The sequence below is a fragment of the Pleurodeles waltl genome, chromosome 12 (assembly GCF_031143425.1).
Source record: "Pleurodeles waltl isolate 20211129_DDA chromosome 12, aPleWal1.hap1.20221129, whole genome shotgun sequence".
NCBI classification, from domain to species: domain Eukaryota; kingdom Metazoa; phylum Chordata; class Amphibia; order Caudata; family Salamandridae; genus Pleurodeles; species Pleurodeles waltl.
Window position 1 is genome coordinate 668,560,971 of NC_090451.1, and position 22,794 is coordinate 668,583,764.

Genomic DNA, 22,794 nt, shown 5'->3' on the forward strand with positions numbered 1-22,794 from the left:
CACAGTATCAGAGTAGTCCTGGGGTCCCTCCTGAGGTGTTGGATCGCCACCAGCCGAGTCGGGGTCGCCGGGTGCAGTGTTGCAAGTCTCACGCTTCCTGCGGGGAGCTTGCAGGGTTCTTTAAAGCTGCTGGAAACAAAGTTGCAGCTTTTCTTGGAGCAGGTCCGCTGTCCTCGGGAGTTTCTGGTCTTTTCGAAGCAGGGGCAGTCCTCAGAGGATGTCGAGGTCGCTGGTCCCTTTGGAAGGCGTCGCTGGAGCAGGATCTTTGGAAGGCAGGAGACAGGCCGGTGAGTTTCTGGAGCCAAGGCAGTTGTCGTCTTCTGGTCTTCCGCTGCAGGGGTTTTCAGCTGGGCAGTCCTTCTTCTGGTAGTTGCAGGAATCTAATCTTCTAGGGTTCAGGGTAGCCCTTAAATACTAAATTTAAGGGCGTGTTTAGGTCTGGGGGGTTAGTAGCCAATGGCTACTAGCCCTGAGGGTGGGTACACCCTCTTTGTGCCTCCTCCCAAGGGGAGGGGGTCACAATCCTAACCCTATTGGGGGAATCCTCCATCTGCAAGATGGAGGATTTCTAAAAGTTAGAGTCACTTCAGCTCAGGACACCTTAGGGGCTGTCCTGACTGGCCAGTGACTCCTCCTTGTTGCTTTCTTTGTTCCCTCCAGCCTTGCCGCCAAAAGTGGGGGCCGTGGCCGGAGGGGGCGGGCAACTCCACTAAGCTGGAGTGCCCTGCTGGGCTGTGACAAAGGGGTGCGCCTTTGAGGCTCACCGCCAGGTGTCACAGCTCCTGCCTGGGGGAGGTGTTAGCATCTCCACCCAGTGCAGGCTTTGTTACTGGCCTCAGAGTGACAAAGGCACTCTCCCCATGGGGCCAGCAACATGTCTCTAGTGTGGTTGGCTGCTGGAACCAGTCAGCCTACACAGCTAGTTGGTTAAGTTTCAGGGGGCACCTCTAAGGTGCCCTCTGGGGTGTATTTTGCAATAAAATGTACACTGGCATCAGTGTGCATTTATTGTGCTGAGAAGTTTGATACCAAACTTCCCAGTTTTCAGTGTAGCCATTATGGTGCTGTGGAGTTCGTGTAAAACAGACTCCCAGACCATATACTCTTATGGCTACCCTGCACTTACAATGTCTAAGGTTTTGCTTAGACACTGTAGGGGCACAGTGCTCATGCACTGGTACCCTCACCTATGGTATAGTGCACCCTGCCTTAGGGCTGTAAGGCCTGCTAGAGGGGTGTCTTACCTATACTGCATAGGCAGTGAGAGGCTGGCATGGCACCCTGAGGGGAGTGCCATGTCGACTTACTCATTTTGTTCTCACCAGCACACACAGGCTTGTAAGCAGTGTGTCTGTGCTGAGTGAGGGGTCTCTAGGGTGGCATAAGACATGCTGCAGCCCTTAGAGACCTTTCTTGGCATCAGGGCCCTTGGTACTAGAAGTACCAGTTACAAGGGACTTATCTGAATGCCAGGGTGTGCCAATTGTGGATACAATGGTACATTTTAGGTGAAGGAACACTGGTGCTGGGGCCTGGTTAGCAGGGTCCCAGCACACTTCTCAGTCAAGTCAGCATCAGTATCAGGCAAAAAGTGGGGGGTAACTGCAACAGGGAGCCATTTCTTTACAGCACTCCAATCCTATCCACCCCACTCCAATCCACCCCTCCCCACCTCCAATCCAAAACAATCTGCCCCACTTCAAAACAATCTGCTCTAATCCAATCTGCTCCACTTCAGTCGAACACAACCAGCCCCAATCCAATCCATTTCAGTCTGCCACATTCCAATCTGCCGCACTTTAATCCAAAACAACCTGCTCCTCTCCACCTTGCCCTACTCCATCCCGCCCCACACCAACCTTAAACAAGACACTCCAATCCAATCCACCCCACTCAAGTCAAGTCTACTCCAGTCCAATCCATCCAACTCCAGTCCATCCCATCCCAGTCCAATCCACTCCAGTCCATCACACCCACCCCACTCTAATCCAATCCACCGTACTCAATCAAGTCCACCACTACCCAATCCACACGCTCCTACACATTCCACTTCAAACCACCTCAGTCTACCCCATTTCAATCCAGTACACCCCTCTCCAGTCAAGCCAACCCACACCAATCCACCCAAATCCAATCCATCACACTGCAGCCCTCCACATCCCAATCCAATCCACCCCACCACATTTCAGTCAACCTCAGTCCATTCCAATCCACCCTACTCCAGTCCACCCACACTCACTCCAATACACCCACTCTATCTCAATCCAATTCACCCAACCCCATTTCAGTACATTCCACCACACTCTGATACAGCCTGCCCCACTCCTGTCCATCCAGCCCACCCCAGTCTAGTCCATCCACTCCAATAGAGTCCACCTCACTACAGTTCAATTTAAAACACCCCACTCCAGTCCAGTCTAATCCACCCCACTCCAATCCACCCAGCCCTAGTCCTATTTCTTCAAACAAAACCACCCCCAATCCAGTCTAATCCCCCCACTCGAAGCTACCCCAATCCCATCCACCTCACCACAATCCACCCCACACCAATCCACCCCACTCAATCCGCCCAACTCCAATCCACCCCACTCTACTCCAATCCCTCACACTCCACTCCAATCCATCCCACTCTACCCAAATCCAATCTCTCAATCCCTCAACCTCATTCCACTCCACCCTATTCCACCCCACAACACTCTCTGCCACTGAACTCCACTCCCTTCTACTCAACTCTGCTACAATATGCTCTTCCTACTCCACTCAGACATTCCAACAAATCCACTCTGACAGTCCTCTTCCCCACTCCACTCTGACACTGCACTCCACTAACACTTAGCCATGCTGAACAGCAGCCAAACTGGTGTACAACATGGCAGTATACCTTGCTAAAGGCAATAGCTTTTGGCAATCGTTGTTAAAGTTTTCCTCGTAGTGTCTGCTAGGTGTCATTTAAAAGGAACCATTTTAGCCAATTCAGATCCAACAAACGTTTAAGAGTTTATAACACTCTGGTGGCAAGCCTAGGGCATATTAGTGAGCCACTGAATGTGTGCACCAAATATACTTTATCCCCGCTGCTCAGGATTTGCTCAGTAGTTTTAGCATCTCCTCTTTCCAGAACCGAGATTAATGTTAATGTCTAGTCAAATAACGCTATGTGGACACTTTTGCTTCTGGTTAGGTGACATGCTAATACTCTGGAGATGTGACTTATTCTGCAAAGCATTAGGTTGTTCTGGTGCCTGGCTTTGTGTAGGATGAGCTGAGGAGAGTTGACACACAGGTAGTTGGGTTCTCAAGCGCCAGACTGGTGTGCAGTGATCGCATGATGTGGGGGAGAGGGGACAGCGGTGACTCTTGGAAGGGCGTTGTAACGCGTGGCCATGTGAGAAAGTGGTTGCATCTTGTGTGAGCTTCTAGCACTCTTGTGTTTTTCGTGAGTGGGTAGAAAGCTGAAGTCGTGTGTAGGGAGCAGACTTTTCGTGTGAGAAATTAGTGAGCAATATTCATATACAACCATCTACGAAAATGTCATGGAAAGGGTCAGGGGTTTGTTTTGGGGCATGGGTTTCGTAGGTTGTTGTGCAGGGCGGCAGATAGTTGACATTCCTTGTCAGCTGTCACGGGCACATTTGAAGCTGGCTGGCCGAGAGCAGAAAGGATTCTATTAATGTTTGTTCTGGTTTATTTCCTAGTCTTGATTTTGATGATGATGACGACGATGACAGCAGCAAATTTCTCAGGTAAGTGGTGAATATATCTCAACTAAAAATCCAAGCTGTTTTATGAGCATTGCGCAGATCTGTACTGAATGTCCTGAGCCAGTCTTGATGCACTTAAAGAGGCTGCAGGATATCATATGAGTCATGCAGGGGACCCGCTTAAAGTATTTTAAGACTCACTTGGAGTACTTGGATGTTACTGTTGTCCCTGTTCTCTGTTGCTTTTTAAAGTACTTTATATTCTTTAAAAAAAATCGAACACATAATTTTATTTAATTATGCTCCTTTTTACTTAATGTCTCATCTTAAAGAATGTAAGGTGATCGAGGGTCCAAATCCATTCATAGTCAGTATCAGTCGGTGGTGTTTTTTTCATTATTCTACATTAGCATCTCTGTAGTGGGTCTCTCCACCTTTACTAGCTAAATCAATTTTCAGATGGTTTCTCTGGGAATGTGAAAGTGCCTAAATGACCATATCTTTTTGCTCTTTTCATCAATATTGACGTGTGGAACAAAATACCTCAAGCCATTTAAATTGTTTTTGTAATTTTTGCATTTGTATTAGTAAAAAGGATCTGCTCGAATGCTGTATGCTTTACTTTTTTGTTAATGCTACTCTTCTTAGTGTCTGGGACTGTCTTTATATGTATGTGTCTGTGCCCCACTCGAGGAAGTAGCATTCAGAGTTGTCCTTTGTATAATGCATTTTAGTGAACAATCATTTACATTGTATCTTTCCAGGTGCGATGATGATCAGCTCCCAAATGATAAGGAACGATTTGCCAGGTAATATTTGTTGACTTTGCATTTTCTCCCCAGTGCGTGCTGGTCACAGTGTGCACAGCCTACAAGGCAAGTTGCGTTCCAGTTTTCACTGCCTCACCGCTGTGCCTCGCTTACTGTTAATGGAAGGTGTTCTTTAGTGTGAGGTCTTTTGTGGGTCTTGCTTAGATACTCTGTAGTTTGATATCTTTTATGGGGCTTAAATAGATATTATGCAAGTAGCCTGATTTCTACGGCCTCATGGTATGACTTTTTTACATTCCTATTTAGCATGCTTGTAAGGAAATGCCTCCTTGGCATGGTTGCCCCCTGACTTTTTGCCTTTGCTGATGCTATGTTTACAATTGAAAGTGTGCTGAGGCCTGCTAACCAGGCCCCAGCACCAGTGTTCTTTCCCTAACCTGTACTTTTGTATCCACAATTGGCAGACCCTGGCATCCAGATAAGTCCCTTGTAACTGGTACTTCTAGTACCAAGGGCCCTGATGCCAAGGAAGGTCTCTAAGGGCTGCAGCATGTCTTATGCCACCCTGGAGACCTCTCACTCAGCACAGACACACTGCTTGCCAGCTTGTGTGTGCTAGTGAGGACAAAACGAGTAAGTCGACATGGCACTCCCCTCAGGGTGCCATGCCAGCCTCTCACTGCCTATGCAGTATAGGTAAGACACCCCTCTAGCAGGCCTTACAGCCCTAAGGCAGGGTGCACTATACCATAGGTGAGGGTACCCGTGCATGAGCATGGTACCCCTACAGTGTCTAAACAAAACCTTAGACATTGTAAGTGCAGGGTAGCCATAAGAGTATATGGTCTGGGAGTCTGTCAAACACGAACTCCACAGCACCATAATGGCTACACTGAAAACTGGGAAGTTTGGTATCAAACTTCTCAGCACAATAAATGCACACTGATGCCAGTGTACATTTTATTGTAAAATACACCACAGAGGGCACCTTAGAGGTGCCCCCTGAAACTTAACCGACTGTCTGTGTAGGCTGACTAGTTCCAGCAGCCTGCCACACCAGAGACATGTTGCTGGCCCCATGGGGAGAGTGCCTTTGTCACTCTGAGGCCAGTAACAAAGCCTGCACTGGGTGGAGATGCTAACACCTCCCCCAGGCAGGAGCTGTGACACCTGGCGGTGAGCCTCAAAGGCTCACCCCTTTGTCACAGCCCAGCAGGGCACTCCAGCTTAGTGGAGTTGCCCGCCCCCTCCGGCCACGGCCCCCACTTTTGGCGGCAAGGCTGGAGGGAACAAAGAAAGCAACAAGGAGGAGTCACTGGCCAGTCAGGACAGCCCCTAAGGTGTCCTGAGCTGAGGTGACTCTGACTTTTAGAAATCCTCCGTCTTGCAGATGGAGGATTCCCCCAATAGGGTTAGGATTGTGACTCCCTCCCCTTGTGAGGAGGCACAAAGAGGGTGTACCCACCCTCAGGGCTAGTAGCCATTGGCTACTAACCCCCCAGACCTAAACACGCCCTTAAATTTAGTATTTAAGGGCTACCCTGAACCCTAGAAAATTAGATTCCTGCAACTACAAGAAGAAGGACTGCCTAGCTGAAAACCCCTGCAGAGGAAGACCAGAAGACGACAACTGCCTTGGCTCCAGAAACTCACCGGCCTGTCTCCTGCCTTCCAAAGATCCTGCTCCAGCGACGCCTTCCAAAGGGACCAGCGACCTCGACATCCTCTGAGGACTGCCCCTGCTTCGAAAAGACAAGAAACTCCCGAGGACAGCGGACCTGCTCCAAGAAAGGCTGCAACTTTGTTTCCAGCAGCTTTGAAAGAACCCTGCAAGCTCCCCGCAAGAAGCGTGAGACTTGCAACACTGCACCCGGCGACCCCGACTCGGCTGGTGGAGATCCAACACCTCAGGAGGGACCCCAGGACTACTCTGATACTGTGAGTACCAAAACCTGTCCCCCCTGAGCACCCACAGCGCCGCCTGCAGAGGGAATCCCGAGGCTTCCCCTGACCGCGACTCTTTGAACCCTAAGTCCCGACGCCTGGGAGAGACCCTGCACCCGCAGCCCCCAGGACCGGAAGGACCGGACTTTCACTGGAGAAGTGACCCCCAGGAGTCCCTCTCCCTTGCCCAAGTGGAGGTTTCCCCGAGGAACCCCCCCCTTGCCTGCCTGCAACGCTGAAGAGATCCCGAGATCTCCCATAGACTAACCCTACAAACCCGACGCTTGTTTCTACACTGCACCCGGCCGCCCCCGCGCTGCTGAGGGTGAAATTTCTGTGTGGACTTGTGTCCCCCCCGGTGCCCTACAAAACCCCCCTGGTCTGCCCTCCGAAGACGCGGGTACTTACCTGCTGGCAGACTGGAACCGGGGCACCCCCTTCTCCATTGAAGCCTATGTGTTTTGGGCACCACTTTGAACTCTGCACCTGACCGGCCCTGAGCTGCTGGTGTGGTAACTTTGGGGTTGCTCTGAACCCCCAACGGTGGGCTACCTTGGACCAAGAACTAAGCCCTGTAAGTGTCTTACTTACCTGTTTAACCTAACAAATACTTACCTCCCCTAGGAACTGTGAAAATTGCACTAAGTGTCCACTTTTAAAACAGCTATTTGTGAATAACTTGAAAAGTATACATGCAATTTTGATGATTTGAAGTTCCTAAAGTACTTACCTGCAATACCTTTCGAATGAGATATTACATGTAGAATTTGAACCTGTGGTTCTTAAAATAAACTAAGAAAAGATATTTTTCTATATAAAAACCTATTGGCTGGATTTGTCTCTGAGTGTGTGTACCTCATTTATTGTCTATGTGTATGTACAACAAATGCTTAACACTACTCCTTGGATAAGCCTACTGCTCGACCACACTACCACAAAATAGAGCATTAGTATTATCTATTTTTACCACTATTTTACCTCTAAGGGGAACCCTTGGACTCTGTGCATGCTATTCCTTACTTTGAAATAGCACATACAGAGCCAACTTCCTACATTGGTGGATCAGCGGTGGGGTACAAGACTTTGCATTTGCTGGACTACTCAGCCAATACCTGATCACACGACAAATTCCAAAATTGTCATTAGAAATTCATTTTTGCAATTTGAAATTTTTCTAAATTCTTAAAAGTCCTGCTAGGGCCTTGTGTGTTAAGTCCCTGTTTAGCATTGTCTTTTAGAGTTTAAAAAGTTTGTTAAAAGTTTGAAATTAGATTCTAGAAACAGTTTTAGATTCTTTAAAAAGTCTTCCAACTCTTAGCAAAATAATGTCTGATACAGAGATGAATGTGGTGGAACTCGACACCACACCTTACCTCCATCTTAAGATGAGGGAGCTAAGGTCTCTCTGTAATATCAAAAAAATAACCATTGGCTCCAGACCTACCAAAATTCAGCTCCAGGAGCTGTTGGCAGAGTTTGAAAAAGCCAACCCCTCTGATGATGACATCACAGAGGAAGAAATTAGTGACTTGGAGGCCAATGTCCCTCCTCCAGTCCTAAATAGGGAGAACAGGACCCCTCAAGTCCTGTCTCCAACTGTGTTAGTCAGAAATAGTGAGTCCCTCACAGGAGGGTCCCACATTTCTGAAATCACTGAGGATGCTCTCAGTGAAGATGACCTCCTGTTACCCAGGATGGCCAAAAGATTGGCTTTAGAGAGACAGCTCCTAGCCATAGAAAGGGAAAGACAAGAGATGGGCCTAGGACCCATCAATGGTGGCAGCAATATAAATAGGGTCAGAGATTCTCCTGACATGTTAAAAATCCCCAAAGGGATTGTGACAAAATATGAAGATGGTGATGACATCACCAAATGGTTCACAGCTTTTGAGAGGGCTTGTGTAACCAGAAAAGTGAACAGATCTCACTGGGGTGCTCTCCTTTGGGAAATGTTCACTGGAAAGTGTAGGGATAGACTCCTCACACTCTCTGGAAAAGATGCAGAATCTTATGACCTCATGAAGGGTACCCTGATTGAGGGCTTTGGATTCTCCACTGAGGAGTACAGGATTAGGTTCAGGGGGGCTCAAAAATCCTCGAGCCAGACCTGGGTTGACTTTGTTGACTACTCAGTGAAAACACTAGATGGTTGGATTCAAGGCAGTGGTGTAAGTAATTATGATGGGCTGTACAATTTATTTGTGAAGGAACACCTATTGAGTAATTGTTTCAATGATAAACTGCATCAGCATCTGGTAGACCTAGGACCAATTTCTCCCCAAGAATTGGGAAAGAAGGCGGACCATTGGGTCAAGACAAGGGTGTCCAAGACTTCAACAGGGGGTGACCAAAAGAAAGGGGGCACAAAGACTCCCCAGGGGAAGGGTGATGAGACAACCAAAACTAAAAATAGTAAAGAGTCTTCTACAGGCCCCCAAAAACCTGCTCAGGAGGGTGGGCCCAGAGCCTCTTCACAAAACAATGGGTACAAGGGTAAAAACTTTGATCCCAAAAAGGCCTGGTGTCATAGCTGTAAACAGCATGGACACCAAACTGGAGACAAGGCCTGTCCCAAGAAAGGTTCCACTCCAAACTCCCATCCAGGTAACACTGGTATGGCTAGTCTCCAAGTGGGATCAACAGTGTGCCCAGAGCAAATCAGGGTCCACACTGAAGCTACTCTAGTTTCTGAGGGTGGGGTGGATTTAGCCACACTAGCTGTCTGGCCGCCTAACATGCAAAAATACAGACAGCAACTCTTAATTAATGGGACTAGAATAGAGGGCCTGAGGGATACAGGTGCCAGTGTCACCATGGTGACAGAGAAACTGGTTTCCCCTGGCCAATACCTGACTGGAAAAACTTACACAGTCACCAACGCTGACAATCAGAGAAAAGTACATCCCATGGCAATGGTTACTTTAGAATGGGGAGGGGTCAATGGCCTGAAACAGGTGGTGGTCTCCTCAAATATCCCAGTGGACTGTCTGCTTGGAAATGACCTGGAGTCCTCAGCATGGGCTGAGGTAGAACTAAAAACCCATGCAGCAATGCTGGGTATCCCTGAACTGGTGTGTGTGAAAACAAGAGCACAATGCAAGGCACAGGGTGAACAAGTAGAGCTGGAGTCTGGAAGAATGGCCCAGCCTACCAAGAGAACAGGAAAGTCAGTTGGGAAACCAACTGCAACACAGCAAAAGAAAGGGAACCTCTCTTCTCAGGAAGAAGTTCTGCCCTCTGAAGGAACTGAGCCTTTGGAGCTTGAACCTTACCAGGTTGAGCTCTTAGGCCCAGGGGGACCCTCAAGGGAGGAGCTGTGTAAGGGACAAGAAACCTGTCCCTCTCTTGAAGGCCTTAGGCAGCAAGCTGCTGAAGAGTCCAAAGGCAAGAAAAATGGAACACATAGGGTCTATTGAGAAGATGGACTCCTGTACACTGAGGCAAGAGATCCCAAACCTGGTGCCACTAGGAGAGTGGTAGTGCCTCAGCTGTTCAGGAAGTTCATCCTAACATTGGCCCATGACATTCCCCTTGCTGGACATTTGGGACAAACCAAGACGTGGGAGAGGTTAGTCAACCACTTCTACTGGCCCAATATGTCCAACATGGTTAAGGAGTTTTGCCTCTCCTGCCCCACCTGTCAAGCCAGTGGTAAGACAGGTGGGCATCCAAAGGCCCCCCTCATTCCACTTCCAGTGGTGGGGGTTCCCTTTGAAAGAGTGGGTGTGGACATAGTTGGTCCACTAGAACCTCCCACAGCCTCAGGAAATATGTATATCCTGGTAGTAGTGGATCATGCTACCAGGTATCCTGAAGCTATTCCCCTTAGGTCGACTACTGCCCCTGCAGTAGCCAAGGCCCTCATTGGTATCTTTACCAGAGTGGGTTTCCCTAAGGAGGTGGTGTCTGACAGAGGTACCAACTTCATGTCAGCATACCTAAAGCACATGTGGAATGAGTGTGGAGTGACTTATAAATTCACTACACCATACCATCCACAAACTAATGGCTTGGTTGAGAGATTCAACAAGACATTAAAAGGCATGATCATGGGGCTCCCAGAAAAACTCAAAAGGAGATGGGATGTCCTCTTGCCATGTCTGCTTTTCGCTTACAGAGAGGTGCCGCAGAAGGGAGTAGGATTCTCGCCCTTTGAACTTCTGTTTGGTCATCCTGTAAGGGGACCACTTGCCCTTGTTAAAGAAGGCTGGGAGAGACCTCTCCATGAGCCTAAACAGGACATAGTGGACTATGTACTTGGCCTTCGCTCTAGAATGGCAGAGTACATGGAAAAGGCAACCAAAAACCTTGAGGCCAGCCAACAGCTCCAGAAGTTTTGGTATGACCAAAAGGCTGCACTGGTTGAGTTCCAACCAGGGCAGAAAGTCTGGGTTCTGGAGCCTGTGGCTCCCAGGGCACTCCAGGACAAATGGAGTGGCCCTTACCCAGTGCTAGAAAGGAAGAGTCAGGTCACCTACCTGGTGGACCTGGGCACAAGCAGGAGCCCCAAGAGGGTGATCCATGTGAACCGCCTTAAGCTCTTCCATGACAGGGCTGATGTGAATCTGTTGATGGTAACAGATGAGGATCAGGAGGCAGAGAGTGAACCTCTCCCTGATCTTCTGTCATCAGACCCAAAAGATGGCACAGTAGATGGAGTGATCTACTCAGACACCCTCTCTGGCCAACAGCAAGCTGATTGTAGGAGAGTCCTACAATAGTTTCCTGAACTCTTCTCCTTAACCCCTGGTCAGACACACCTGTGTACCCATGATGTGGACACAGGAGACAGCATGCCTGTCAAAAACAAAATCTTTAGACAGTCTGACCATGTTAAGGAAAGCATCAAGGTGGAAGTCCACAAGATGCTGGAATTGGGAGTAATTGAGCGCTCTGACAGCCCCTGGGCTAGCCCAGTGGTCTTAGTCCCCAAACCTCACACCAAAGATGGAAAGAAAGAGGTGAGGTTTTGTGTGGACTACAGAGGGCTCAATTCTGTCACCAAGACAGATGCTCATCCAATTCCAAGAGCTGATGAGCTCATAGATAAATTAGGTGCTGCCAAATTCTTAAGTACCTTTGACTTGACAGCAGGGTACTGGCAAATAAAAATGGCACCTGGAGCAAAAGAGAAAACAGCATTCTCCACACCTGATGGGCATTATCAGTTTACTGTTATGCCCTTTGGTTTAAAGAATGCCCCTGCCACCTTCCAAAGGTTGGTGAATCAAGTCCTTGCTGGCTTGGAGTCCTTTAGCACAGCTTATCTTGATGATATTGCTGTCTTTAGCTCCACCTGGCAGGATCACCTGGTCCACCTGAAGAAGGTTTTGAAGGCTCTGCAATCTGCAGGCCTCTCTATCAAGGCATCCAAATGCCAGATAGGGCAGGGAACTGTGGTTTACTTGGGCCACCTTGTAGGTGGAGGCCAAGTTCAGCCACTCCAACCCAAGATCCAGACTATTCTGGACTGGGTAGCTCCAAAAACCCAGACTCAAGTCAGGGCATTCCTTGGCTTGACTGGGTATTACAGGAGGTTTGTGAAGGGATATGGATCCATTGTGACAGCCCTCACTGAACTCACCTCCAAGAAAATGCCCAAGAAAGTGAACTGGACTGTGGAATGCCAACAGGCCTTTGACACCCTGAAACAAGCAATGTGCTCAGCACCAGTTCTAAAAGCTCCAGATTATTCTAAGCAGTTCATTGTGCAGACTGATGCCTCTGAACATGGGATAGGGGCAGTTTTGTCCCAAACAAATGATGATGGCCTTGACCAGCCTGTTGCTTTCATTAGCAGGAGGTTACTCCCCAGGGAGCAGCGTTGGAGTGCCATTGAGAGGGAGGCCTTTGCTGTGGTTTGGTCCCGGAAGAAGCTGAGACCATACCTCTTTGGGACTCACTTCCTAGTTCAAACTGACCACAGACCTCTCAAATGGCTGCAAATGAAAGGTGAAAATCCTAAACTGTTGAGGTGGTCCATCTCCCTACAGGGAATGGACTTTATAGTGGAACACAGACCTGGGACTGCCCATGCCAATGCAGATGGCCTTTCCAGGTTCTTCCACTTAGAAAATGAAGACTCTCTTGGGAAAGGTTAGTCTCATCCTCTTTCGTTTGGGGGGGGGTTGTGTAAGGAAATGCCTCCTTGGCATGGTTGCCCCCTGACTTTTTGCCTTTGCTGATGCTATGTTTACAATTGAAAGTGTGCTGAGGCCTGCTAACCAGGCCCCAGCACCAGTGTTCTTTCCCTAACCTGTACTTTTGTATCCACAATTGGCAGACCCTGGCATCCAGATAAGTCCCTTGTAACTGGTACTTCTAGTACCAAGGGCCCTGATGCCAAGGAAGGTCTCTAAGGGCTGCAGCATGTCTTATGCCACCCTGGAGACCTCTCACTCAGCACAGACACACTGCTTGCCAGCTTGTGTGTGCTAGTGAGGACAAAACGAGTAAGTCGACATGGCACTACCCTCAGGGTGCCATGCCAGCCTCTCACTGCCTATGCAGTATAGGTAAGACACCCCTCTAGCAGGCCTTACAGCCCTAAGGCAGGGTGCACTATACCATAGGTGAGGGTACCCGTGCATGAGCATGGTACCCCTACAGTGTCTAAACAAAACCTTAGACATTGTAAGTGCAGGGTAGCCATAAGAGTATATGGTCTGGGAGTCTGTCAAACACGAACTCCACAGCACCATAATGGCTACACTGAAAACTGGGAAGTTTGGTATCAAACTTCTCAGCACAATAAATGCACACTGATGCCAGTGTACATTTTATTGTAAAATACACCACAGAGGGCACCTTAGAGGTGCCCCCTGAAACTTAACCGACTGTCTGTGTAGGCTGACTAGTTCCAGCAGCCTGCCACACCAGAGACATGTTGCTGGCCCCATGGGGAGAGTGCCTTTGTCACTCTGAGGCCAGTAACAAAGCCTGCACTGGGTGGAGATGCTAACACCTCCCCCAGGCAGGAGCTGTGACACCTGGCGGTGAGCCTCAAAGGCTCACCCCTTTGTCACAGCCCAGCAGGGCACTCCAGCTTAGTGGAGTTGCCCGCCCCCTCCGGCCACGGCCCCCACTTTTGGCGGCAAGGCTGGAGGGAACAAAGAAAGCAACAAGGAGGAGTCACTGGCCAGTCAGGACAGGCCCTAAGGTGTCCTGAGCTGAGGTGACTCTGACTTTTAGAAATCCTCCATCTTGCAGATGGAGGATTCCCCCAATAGGGTTAGGATTGTGACCCCCTCCCCTTGGGAGGAGGCACAAAGAGGGTGTACCCACCCTCAGGGCTAGTAGCCATTGGCTACTAACCCCCCAGACCTAAACACGCCCTTAAATTTAGTATTTAAGGGCTACCCTGAACCCTAGAAAATTAGATTCCTGCAACTACAAGAAGAAGGACTGCCTAGCTGAAAACCCCTGCAGAGGAAGGCCAGAAGACGACAACTGCCTTGGCTCCAGAAACTCACCGGCCTGTCTCCTGCCTTCCAAAGATCCTGCTCCAGCGACGCCTTCCAAAGGGACCAGCGACCTCGACATCCTCTGAGGACTGCCCCTGCTTCGAAAAGACAAGAAACTCCCGAGGACAGCGGACCTGCTCCAAGAAAGGCTGCAACTTTGTTTCCAGCAGCTTTGAAAGAACCCTGCAAGCTCCCCGCAAGAAGCGTGAGACTTGCAACACTGCACCCGGCGACCCCGACTCGGCTGGTGGAGATCCAACACCTCAGGAGGGACCCCAGGACTACTCTGATACTGTGAGTACCAAAACCTGTCCCCCCTGAGCACCCACAGCGCCGCCTGCAGATGGAATCCCGAGGCTTCCCCTGACCGCGACTCTTTGAACCCTAAGTCCTGACGCCTGGGAGAGACCCTGCACCCGCAGCCCCCAGGACCGGAAGGACCGGACTTTCACTGGAGAAGTGACCCCCAGGAGTCCCTCTCCCTTGCCCAAGTGGAGGTTTCCCCGAGGAACCCCCCCCTTGCCTGCCTGCAGCGCTGAAGAGATCCCGAGATCTCCCATAGACTAACACTACAAACCCGACGCTTGTTTCTACACTGCACCCGGCCGCCCCCGCGCTGCTGAGGGTGAAATTTCTGTGTGGACTTGTGTCCCCCCCGGTGCCCTACAAAACCCCCCTGGTCTGCCCTCCGAAGACGCGGGTACTTACCTGCTGGCAGACTTGAACCGGGGCACCCCCTTCTCCATTGAAGCCTATGTGTTTTGGGCACCACTTTGAACTCTGCACCTGACCGGCCCTGAGCTGCTGGTGTGGTAACTTTGGGGTTGCTCTGAACCCCCAACGGTGGGCTACCTTGGACCAAGAACTAAGCCCTGTAAGTGTCTTACTTACCTGGTTAACCTAACAAATACTTACCTCCCCTAGGAACTGTGAAAATTGCACTAAGTGTCCACTTTTAAAACAGCTATTTGTGAATAACTTGAAAAGTATACATGCAATTTTGATGATTTGAAGTTCCTAAAGTACTTACCTGCAATACCTTTCGAATGAGATATTACATGTAGAATTTGAACCTGTGGTTCTTAAAATAAACTAAGAAAAGATATTTCTCTATATAAAAACCTATTGGCTGGATTTGTCTCTGAGTGTGTGTACCTCATTTATTGTCTATGTGTATGTACAACAAATGCTTAACACTACTCCTTGGATAAGCCTACTGCTCGACCACACTACCACAAAATAGAGCATTCGTATTATCTATTTTTACCACTATTTTACCTCTAAGGGGAACCCTTGGACTCTGTGCATGCTATTCCTTACTTTGAAATAGCACATACAGAGCCAACTTCCTACAATGCTGATATATTCCTGTTACTTATTCTTAGTTTAAAAAAATGAAACCTAATTCTTACAAAGTTCACTACAATACTAAGACTTTGCCATATTAAATGTTAGCAGATAATATAGCTTACTTTTTTTCCAAAAGGTGACCATAATAGCAATTAGAAAGAGGGTTTTGCAGTGCGAATCTTTTCAGGATTCACATGCTGTGCATTATTCTGCCATCTACTTGCTGTGTTTGGAAAAGTCCTTTTTTAGATCTTGCATGAATCAGCGCGCACATGCTTGCTTGCAAGACTTTTTCTTTTTTTTTTTTACTTACATGGGGCTTAGAGGTTGCACATTGTTTACCATTAGTTGGCTTTTTTTGTCACAGTTTTTTTGCTTGCTTTTCATAAGCTGGCACGTGGTGTGCATGGACCAAGTACTTGTGTCCTTCCACTGCTCCCTTAATCGGGCCCTACTTTTTTCTTTTTATTTAAGCACTTGGCTAGATTGAATTGTTTGGTCTGCTGTATACCTAGAAGCCATCCTTGGCTTCTACCATATTGTCAGAGAATAGATACCAGTAGGGTGAGATCTGTATTTGAAAATACACTCAGTCCTACAAGGAAGGGAAAACCTCTTGTAGAAATGACACCACAAGGTAGCTCAGAAGGAAAAGAACAACATGTGAAGTTTGTCTAAGGATCGCAAGATGGAGGGGTGTAAAAATACAGCTGCAGACAACTATGGCCGGCTGTGGACAAGTCGCTTCAATAAAGGATGACAACACAGCAAAGCCCATGGGTGCATTACAATTCACAGGTACCTCTTTAAGAGGTACAGTGCCGATTAGAAGACAGAGTAGCTTGCAATACTTACATACTGCCACAACACAAATGCAGATAACCTTACCCATCATGGCAGTCAACAGTACCAGGGGCAGCTCTTTCGAGCAGAGATAGGTGCCGGACCCCTCATTTTATACTGGTCGAGGACAGATATTAGGTTTACTACAAGGAGTGAAAAAATCACCCTAGACAAGTGAGTGCTAAATCTAATAAAATAAGGATAGTGCATATATTTGGAACACAAACCAGTAAGGATAAAACCAAAGAAAATGTTAACAAACAACCACAGCCCAAGCCTCTACATCATGAATTACTGTTGCTTCCACAAAAGAATGTCATAGATGAGGTCAGACCTGAGTCCCACAACAAACGGTTGTATCCCTTGTATTTCCTGGTGCTAAAACAAGACCATACATTGTGGCTAATCATGGATCTGAGTCTCTGCAACAAATATATAAAGCCCCCAAATTTAAAAATGACTGTACTCCGCTTCACTGTTGTCTCCTTTCCATTTTACCTGGTGACCTGCTGGCATACCCTAATCTGAGTTGGCACTCCTCTAATACTGGCCTCTCCATATTATGATCTTCACTTTTACAGGATTGAACCCTCGACTATATGGTTCATTGGCATATAAAATTTGTTTCCATTGTGGACAAATATATTAAATAAATCCACACTAAATACATGTATGTATGGATGTTGTGTATAAACTTTTAATATATATAATAAACCTTTTTACCCAAGTCATAATTGATGTGCATATGGCCATTTGTCAAATTAGAAGCTCAAAGTATAGGGTGAAATAATATTCCCTGCAAAGAATGCTGTATCTACAATTGAGTGGGAAAGAAAGGAATAGCTTCTTACTGAAAGTCCAGTTCTCTTGTAGGGGTATTTCCATGATAGTCATAGGCGTTCAATAGTTCCGCCCACTTACGAGGACCGCAGAGCACTTTTTCCAATATAACCTCTTAAGTGTTCATGTTCGCCTTACTTCAGGAGTCCTCCCTGAGGTGTTGGTTTTCTGCAGGTCGAGCCGGGGGTGTCGGGTACAGAGTGTAGAGTCTGACGCTTCTGGCGGGAAACGTGAAGTCCTTGGAGGTTGCTTCTTTGTTGCAAAGAAGTAGCTGGTTTTGAACAGGGACGCTGTTCACAGGAGTTTCTTGGTCCTGTAGTCCAGGGCAGTCCTCTGAGGCTTCAGAGGTCGCTGGTCCCTGTCGGATGCGTCGCTGGAGCAGGTTTTCGAAGTTGGAGACAGGCTGGTATGGCTGGGGCCAAATCAGTTGTCATCTTCCTCCTTCTCTGCAGGCTTGTAGGTCAGCAGTCCTTCTTCTTTCTTCAGGCTGCAGGAATCTGATTTCCTGGGTTCTGTGGCACCCCTAAATACTAAATGTAGGGTTGTGTTTAGGACTGAGTGGCAGTAGCCAATGGCTACTGTCCTTGAGGGTGGCTACACCCTCCTTGTGCCTCCTCCCTGAGGGGAGGGGGGCACATCCCTATTCCTATTAGGGGAATCCTCCAAAACCAAGATGAAGGATTTCTAAAGGCAGGGGTCACCTCAGCTCAGGGCACCTTAGGGGCTGTCCTGACTGGTGGGTGACTCCTTGTTTTTCTCATTATCTCCCCTGGACTTGCCGCCAAAAGTGGGGGCTCTGTCCAGGGGTCGGGCATCTCCACTAGCTGGAGTGCCCTGGGGCATTGTAACACAAAGCCTGAGCCTTTGAGGCTCACTGCTAGGTGTTACAGTTCCTGCAAGGGGGGAGGTGTTAAGCACCTCCACCCAGTGCAGGCTTTGTTTCTGTCCTCAGAGAGCACAAAGGCTCTCACCCCAGGGGGGCAGAAACTCATCTCTCAGCAGCAGGCTGCACAGACCAGTCAGTCCTGCACTGAAGGATTGGGTAAAAGACAGGGGGAATCTCTAAGATGCCCTGTGTGTGCTTTTTTTTTAAATACATCCAACAGTGGCATCAGTATGGGTTTATTATTCTGAGAAGTTTGATACCAAACTTCCCAGTATTCAGTGTAGTCATTATGGAGCTGTAGAGTTCGTTTTGACAAACTCCCAGACCATATACTTAATATGGCCACACTGTACTTACAATGTCTAAGAATAGACTTAGACATGGTAGGGGCATATTGCTCATGCACATATGCCCTCACCTGTGTTATAGTGCACCCTGCCTTAGGGCTGTAAGGCCTGCTAAAGGGGTGACTTACCTATGCCACAGGCAGTATTTTGTAGGCATGGCATCCTGAGGGGGATGCCATGTCGACTTTGCCCTTTTCTCCCCAACACACACAATCTACAATGGCAGTGGGCATGTGTTAGGTGAGGGGTCCCTTAGGGTGGCACAACATATGCTGCAGCCCTTAGGGACCTTTCCTGGTCACAGGGCCCTTGGTACCGCTGGTACCTTTTACAAGGGACTTATCTGTGTGCCAGGGGTGTGGCAATTGTGGAAACAATGGTACATCTTAGGTGAAAGAACACTGGTTCCGGGGCCTGGTTAGCAGGGTCCCAGCACACTTCTCAGTTAAGTCCGCATCAGTATGAGGCAAAAAGTGGGGGGTAACTGCAACAGGAAGCCATTTTCCTACAAATACTGTGTAAGGCTCGTGAGCACAGAGAGCCTGAATCTCGCTAACCCTGCGTGTTGATGTAATCGCCACAAGGAAAGCAGTGTTCCAAGTTGGGTGTTGGAGAGATGACTTGTGCATGGGCTCATATGGATTTTGCATGAGGCGCGAAAGGGCCACATTAAGCTCCCATGGTGGAGAAGGACGCCTAACTGAAGGAAAGATCTTTGTTAACCCTTCTAGGAAATCTTTGATGACTGGTATCCGAAAGAAAGAGGTTTGCGAAGGACTTTTTCTGTATTCAGTCAGAGCTGCCAGATGGACCCTAACTGAAGAGAGTTGCAGACCAGATTTAGCCAGGTGTAACAAGTATGGAAGAATGACCTCTTCCTGGCAAGATGTAGAGTATATCATTTTGGAGGAACACCAGATGCAGAATCTTTTCCATTTGAAGGAATATGCCATACGGGTGGATGGCCGTTATGCCTCTTTTAGGATTTCCATACAATCCTGTGGAAGATTTAGATGCCCATACTGTACTAACTCAGGAGCCATGGTGCCAAACGCAAGGAGGAGAGAGTGGGGTGTCTCATCTGCCCTCCGACCGGTGAAGGAGGTCCGGGAACCACCACTGCCTCGGGCACTCTAGTGTAATGAGGATCATTCTGGCTGAAGTCGTTGAGAATTTGAGGAGGACTGCTGGGATCAGGGCAATTGGTGGAAAGGAGCACAGAAATTTGTTCGGCCAATCTATCCACAGAGCATTCCCCAATGATTCTAGATGGTAAAACCTGGCAGCAAAGTCGGGCATTTTCTGTTTTCCTCTGTGGCGAAAAGGTCAATAGAAGGTGTGCCCCCCAAACAGAAGATATCTTGAACAACATCTTAATTCAGCACCCACTCGTGGTTCTCTTTGAGAACTCTGCTGAAGGCATCCGCTTGTACATTCTGAGCACCTGGAAGGTGAGTTGATATTATCTTTAACCTCCTAGCTAGGAGCCAGTGCCATATCGTCTGGGCCTTTTGAGACAATACTCTGGATCTGGTTCCCCCCCGTGCTTGTTCAGGTAATACATGGTGGTTGTATTGTCTGTCTGGACAAGCAAAGTGTCGGTGTTGAAGGAAGGGAGAAATGCCTTGAGAGCTAGGTGCACCGTACAGAGCCTGAGGAGGTTGATGTGGTATTATGTCTCCTTGGGAAACCAGAGGCCTTGTGTTTGTAGGTGACCCATATGGGCTCCCCATCCGAGGAGAGAGGCATCTGTCACAATAGTCTGTGATGGAGGCTGTGGACGGAAAGGCATCCCTTGTATGAGATTGGTTGGAGAACACTACTAACTGAGGGATCTGATTGTGTGGGTGGACAGAGAGATTGTCTTCCCAGTTTCCAGACAGTGGATTCCATTGGTCCTCCACGCACTCCTGAAGAGGTCGCATGTGAAGGTGAGCGTTTGGTGTCAGAATGATGCAGGAGGCCTCTGAGCCTAGAAGTGAGGAGATTGTGCGCACTGTTGGACGATGCATAGTCTTGAGTGCACAATACTTCTGGAGAATGGATAAGCATCGTTCCTTCAAGGGACACACTGTTGCACAGGTGGATGCCTTAATTAGCCAGTCGTCCAGATATGGGTAGACGAAGATTCACTGCCTTCGAAGATGTGCTGCCACCACAGCGATGCACTTGGAGAAAGTTCCGGGTGCTGACTTGAGACCAAATGGTAGGACGGTGTATTGGAAGTGAACTTGACCCACAACAAATCTCAGGAACTTTGATGCTTTTTTACGATGGGGATATGAAAGTAGGCATTGTGTAGGTCTACTCAGCAAAGCCAGTCCTTTTTGTGAATCTGGGGGTATATTTGGTGTAAGGCCAGCATCCTGAACATTTCCTTTTGGATCCATTTGTTGGCTATCTTTAGGTCTGAACTCTTTCTTGTCCTTTTTTGGAACAATGAAGTACCTTGAGTAAATGGTTTTTCCCTGATCGTTGAGGGGAACAGGTTCTACTGTTTGTCCTGCAGGATGGAAACTTCTGCCTTTAGAAGGCCAAGATGAGAAGCGGTCGACTTTGGTGGAATATTTGGTGGTGGGGTGCAAAGCCTGAGACAATACACATTTTGTACAATGTTCAAGACCCAAGAGTCTTGTAATTTGTGGCAACTCTGCCAGGCAATTGGTAACGCTTCCCCCCACCGGAGTGGGTAACGGACACAAGGGAAGAAAGCTTTCAGGGTTTTGAGGCTGAAGTTTGTGTTTCTTTACAGTTTATTAACTGCTAATATTTACACTGTTCACAACCTGTGAAACAAGGATTTATGTTTTCTTTGTTTTAAATGAACATCTGGTTCCTCTTCTGAGGTATCCATTTCTTAATATTCTAAAAATTACCTTTGCTGTTTTCTGTTTCAAGGCAAATTGATTAGTATGATCTCCTACAGGAGAAGATGTCTTTCGCAAGGCAGTGTTCAGATACCCTTACTTCAAGAGAATTGTTATGTTGCAGTAGAATACCACTTTTCCTCCTTCACGCCTATAAAAGGTTTGGAGTCTAAAATGATTTGCAAATTTTAAAGTACGTTATAAAGGTAAAGGATCTTCTCTTGATTTGTGATTAAAACCAGAGCAAATGTTACTTCCATGCATCAGCTGTCCTGTTCTACCCTGAATCCAAGCTTCAGAAGATACTTTTTGTTTATATATGCCTGTAAACAAATATATATATGTATGTGTGTGTGTGTGTGTGAATGTAGCAACACCAGTGAGTGGAATATACTCAATAGTTGTCTTTGACCTACTTAAGAAGTTCTCAGAGATTGGGTCCTGATTTTGTTTGATCATTTACCAAATAAATTCCCTTTTCAACCCTGAATCAAGACCTTTTTACTACATAGAGGTATTTTTTCTGGTGCTGACAATCTATCAACCTGCCACCATGGCCCATGTAGACGATTCAGGTGAACATATTCTTTAGATTAATATTGTTGCTAAACATTTTTAAATTCAAAAGAGATTGTTCTGGTTTAATGGTATTCCCAGGCACTGATAATCGGTGTCCACTCTTTGTGAGCCCTGGATCGACACTGCTGTGCAGATCTCTTTTTTGTGGCAGATAACTAGTCTTTCCTTAATAAGTTCCGTTAACCAAATAAAGATATTTCAGTATGACTTCTGATATCGGAGTCATACTGTTTTTGCCTATTTCTTGCCTTAAGGTTGCTTCTTGTTTGCCCACAGAAAACTAGATTTTGCATTGTTTGGCACAACGTTTTCTGCCACTATCCAACAGAGAGTTTTCTGATTGGAATCTGAGAAATTGCTCCAAAGTTGCATGCAGTGAATTACTTTGTCCACTTGTAATCTGTAATGTGAGCTCTGAAAACAGGAATGCCACTATTCAGGAATTCTAGTAGCACAAAAACCTATTTTCGATATACTCTTTTTCGGGCATATCGTTTTACTTTGATGTAGCTAATGGAAGGCACAAAAAACAAGCAGCAGGCCTACTACATTTTTCCCCCTTCCAAGAACAGTTTGTACCTCTCATGCATGTGGATTCTGCCACATCAGCAGCTGAGAATTTGGTGTTTTGAAAATATTTTCCACAGCATGTTTTGCAAATATGATCTTTTCTCAGAGTAGTGCTGGATTCTGTCCATGAATGTTAACAGCAGAATTCTGTATTTAAGCTCTTAAAATGTAGTCCCTGTGGATTCTTTTGCATTTATTTTAAAACACAGTTTTTGCATGTTGCAGATGATCAAAGTTAGAGGGTGTGATAGTGTAGTGCTGGTCAAAGAACAGAATGCTAAAGGCCATAAAATAGGTCACTGTTCACCATGGCAAAATTGTATCTCCCTCTGGTACCAGCCTTGAAACCGCAGGGGATACCAGGATACTATTGTTAAGTCTATTTTTAGTTACTGACGGTGAAAACAATATATTATTTATAAAGAAAACCTGGTATGTGTGGACAGAGAGTCGCATTCACAGCATGTATAAAAAATTCTAACATGCAGGCTCTCAACAAGTTTTCCACTGCGCCTGTATTTTATTTGTCTTCTTAATATTCAGTTGTTGCCATGTGCACTGATTTTTCCATTCCTCTGCCGGGCTCCTTAATTCGTCTTGGTGATTTAATTTAGACATCTGCTTTTTATTTTGA

The 22,794-nt window shown here is 47.4% G+C and overlaps 1 protein-coding gene across 1 annotated transcript in view; it reads left to right on the forward strand.

The window, feature by feature from the left end:
• Window positions 1-22,794, forward strand: part of ARNT (aryl hydrocarbon receptor nuclear translocator) — a 128,054-nt gene that overhangs the window by 22,079 nt on the left and 83,181 nt on the right. Inside the window, exons 3-4 of the mRNA XM_069218534.1 lie at window positions 3,696-3,743; window positions 4,466-4,510. Coding sequence (XP_069074635.1) covers window positions 3,696-3,743; window positions 4,466-4,510 — 93 coding nt within the window. The remainder of the gene's footprint in view (window positions 1-3,695; window positions 3,744-4,465; window positions 4,511-22,794) is intronic.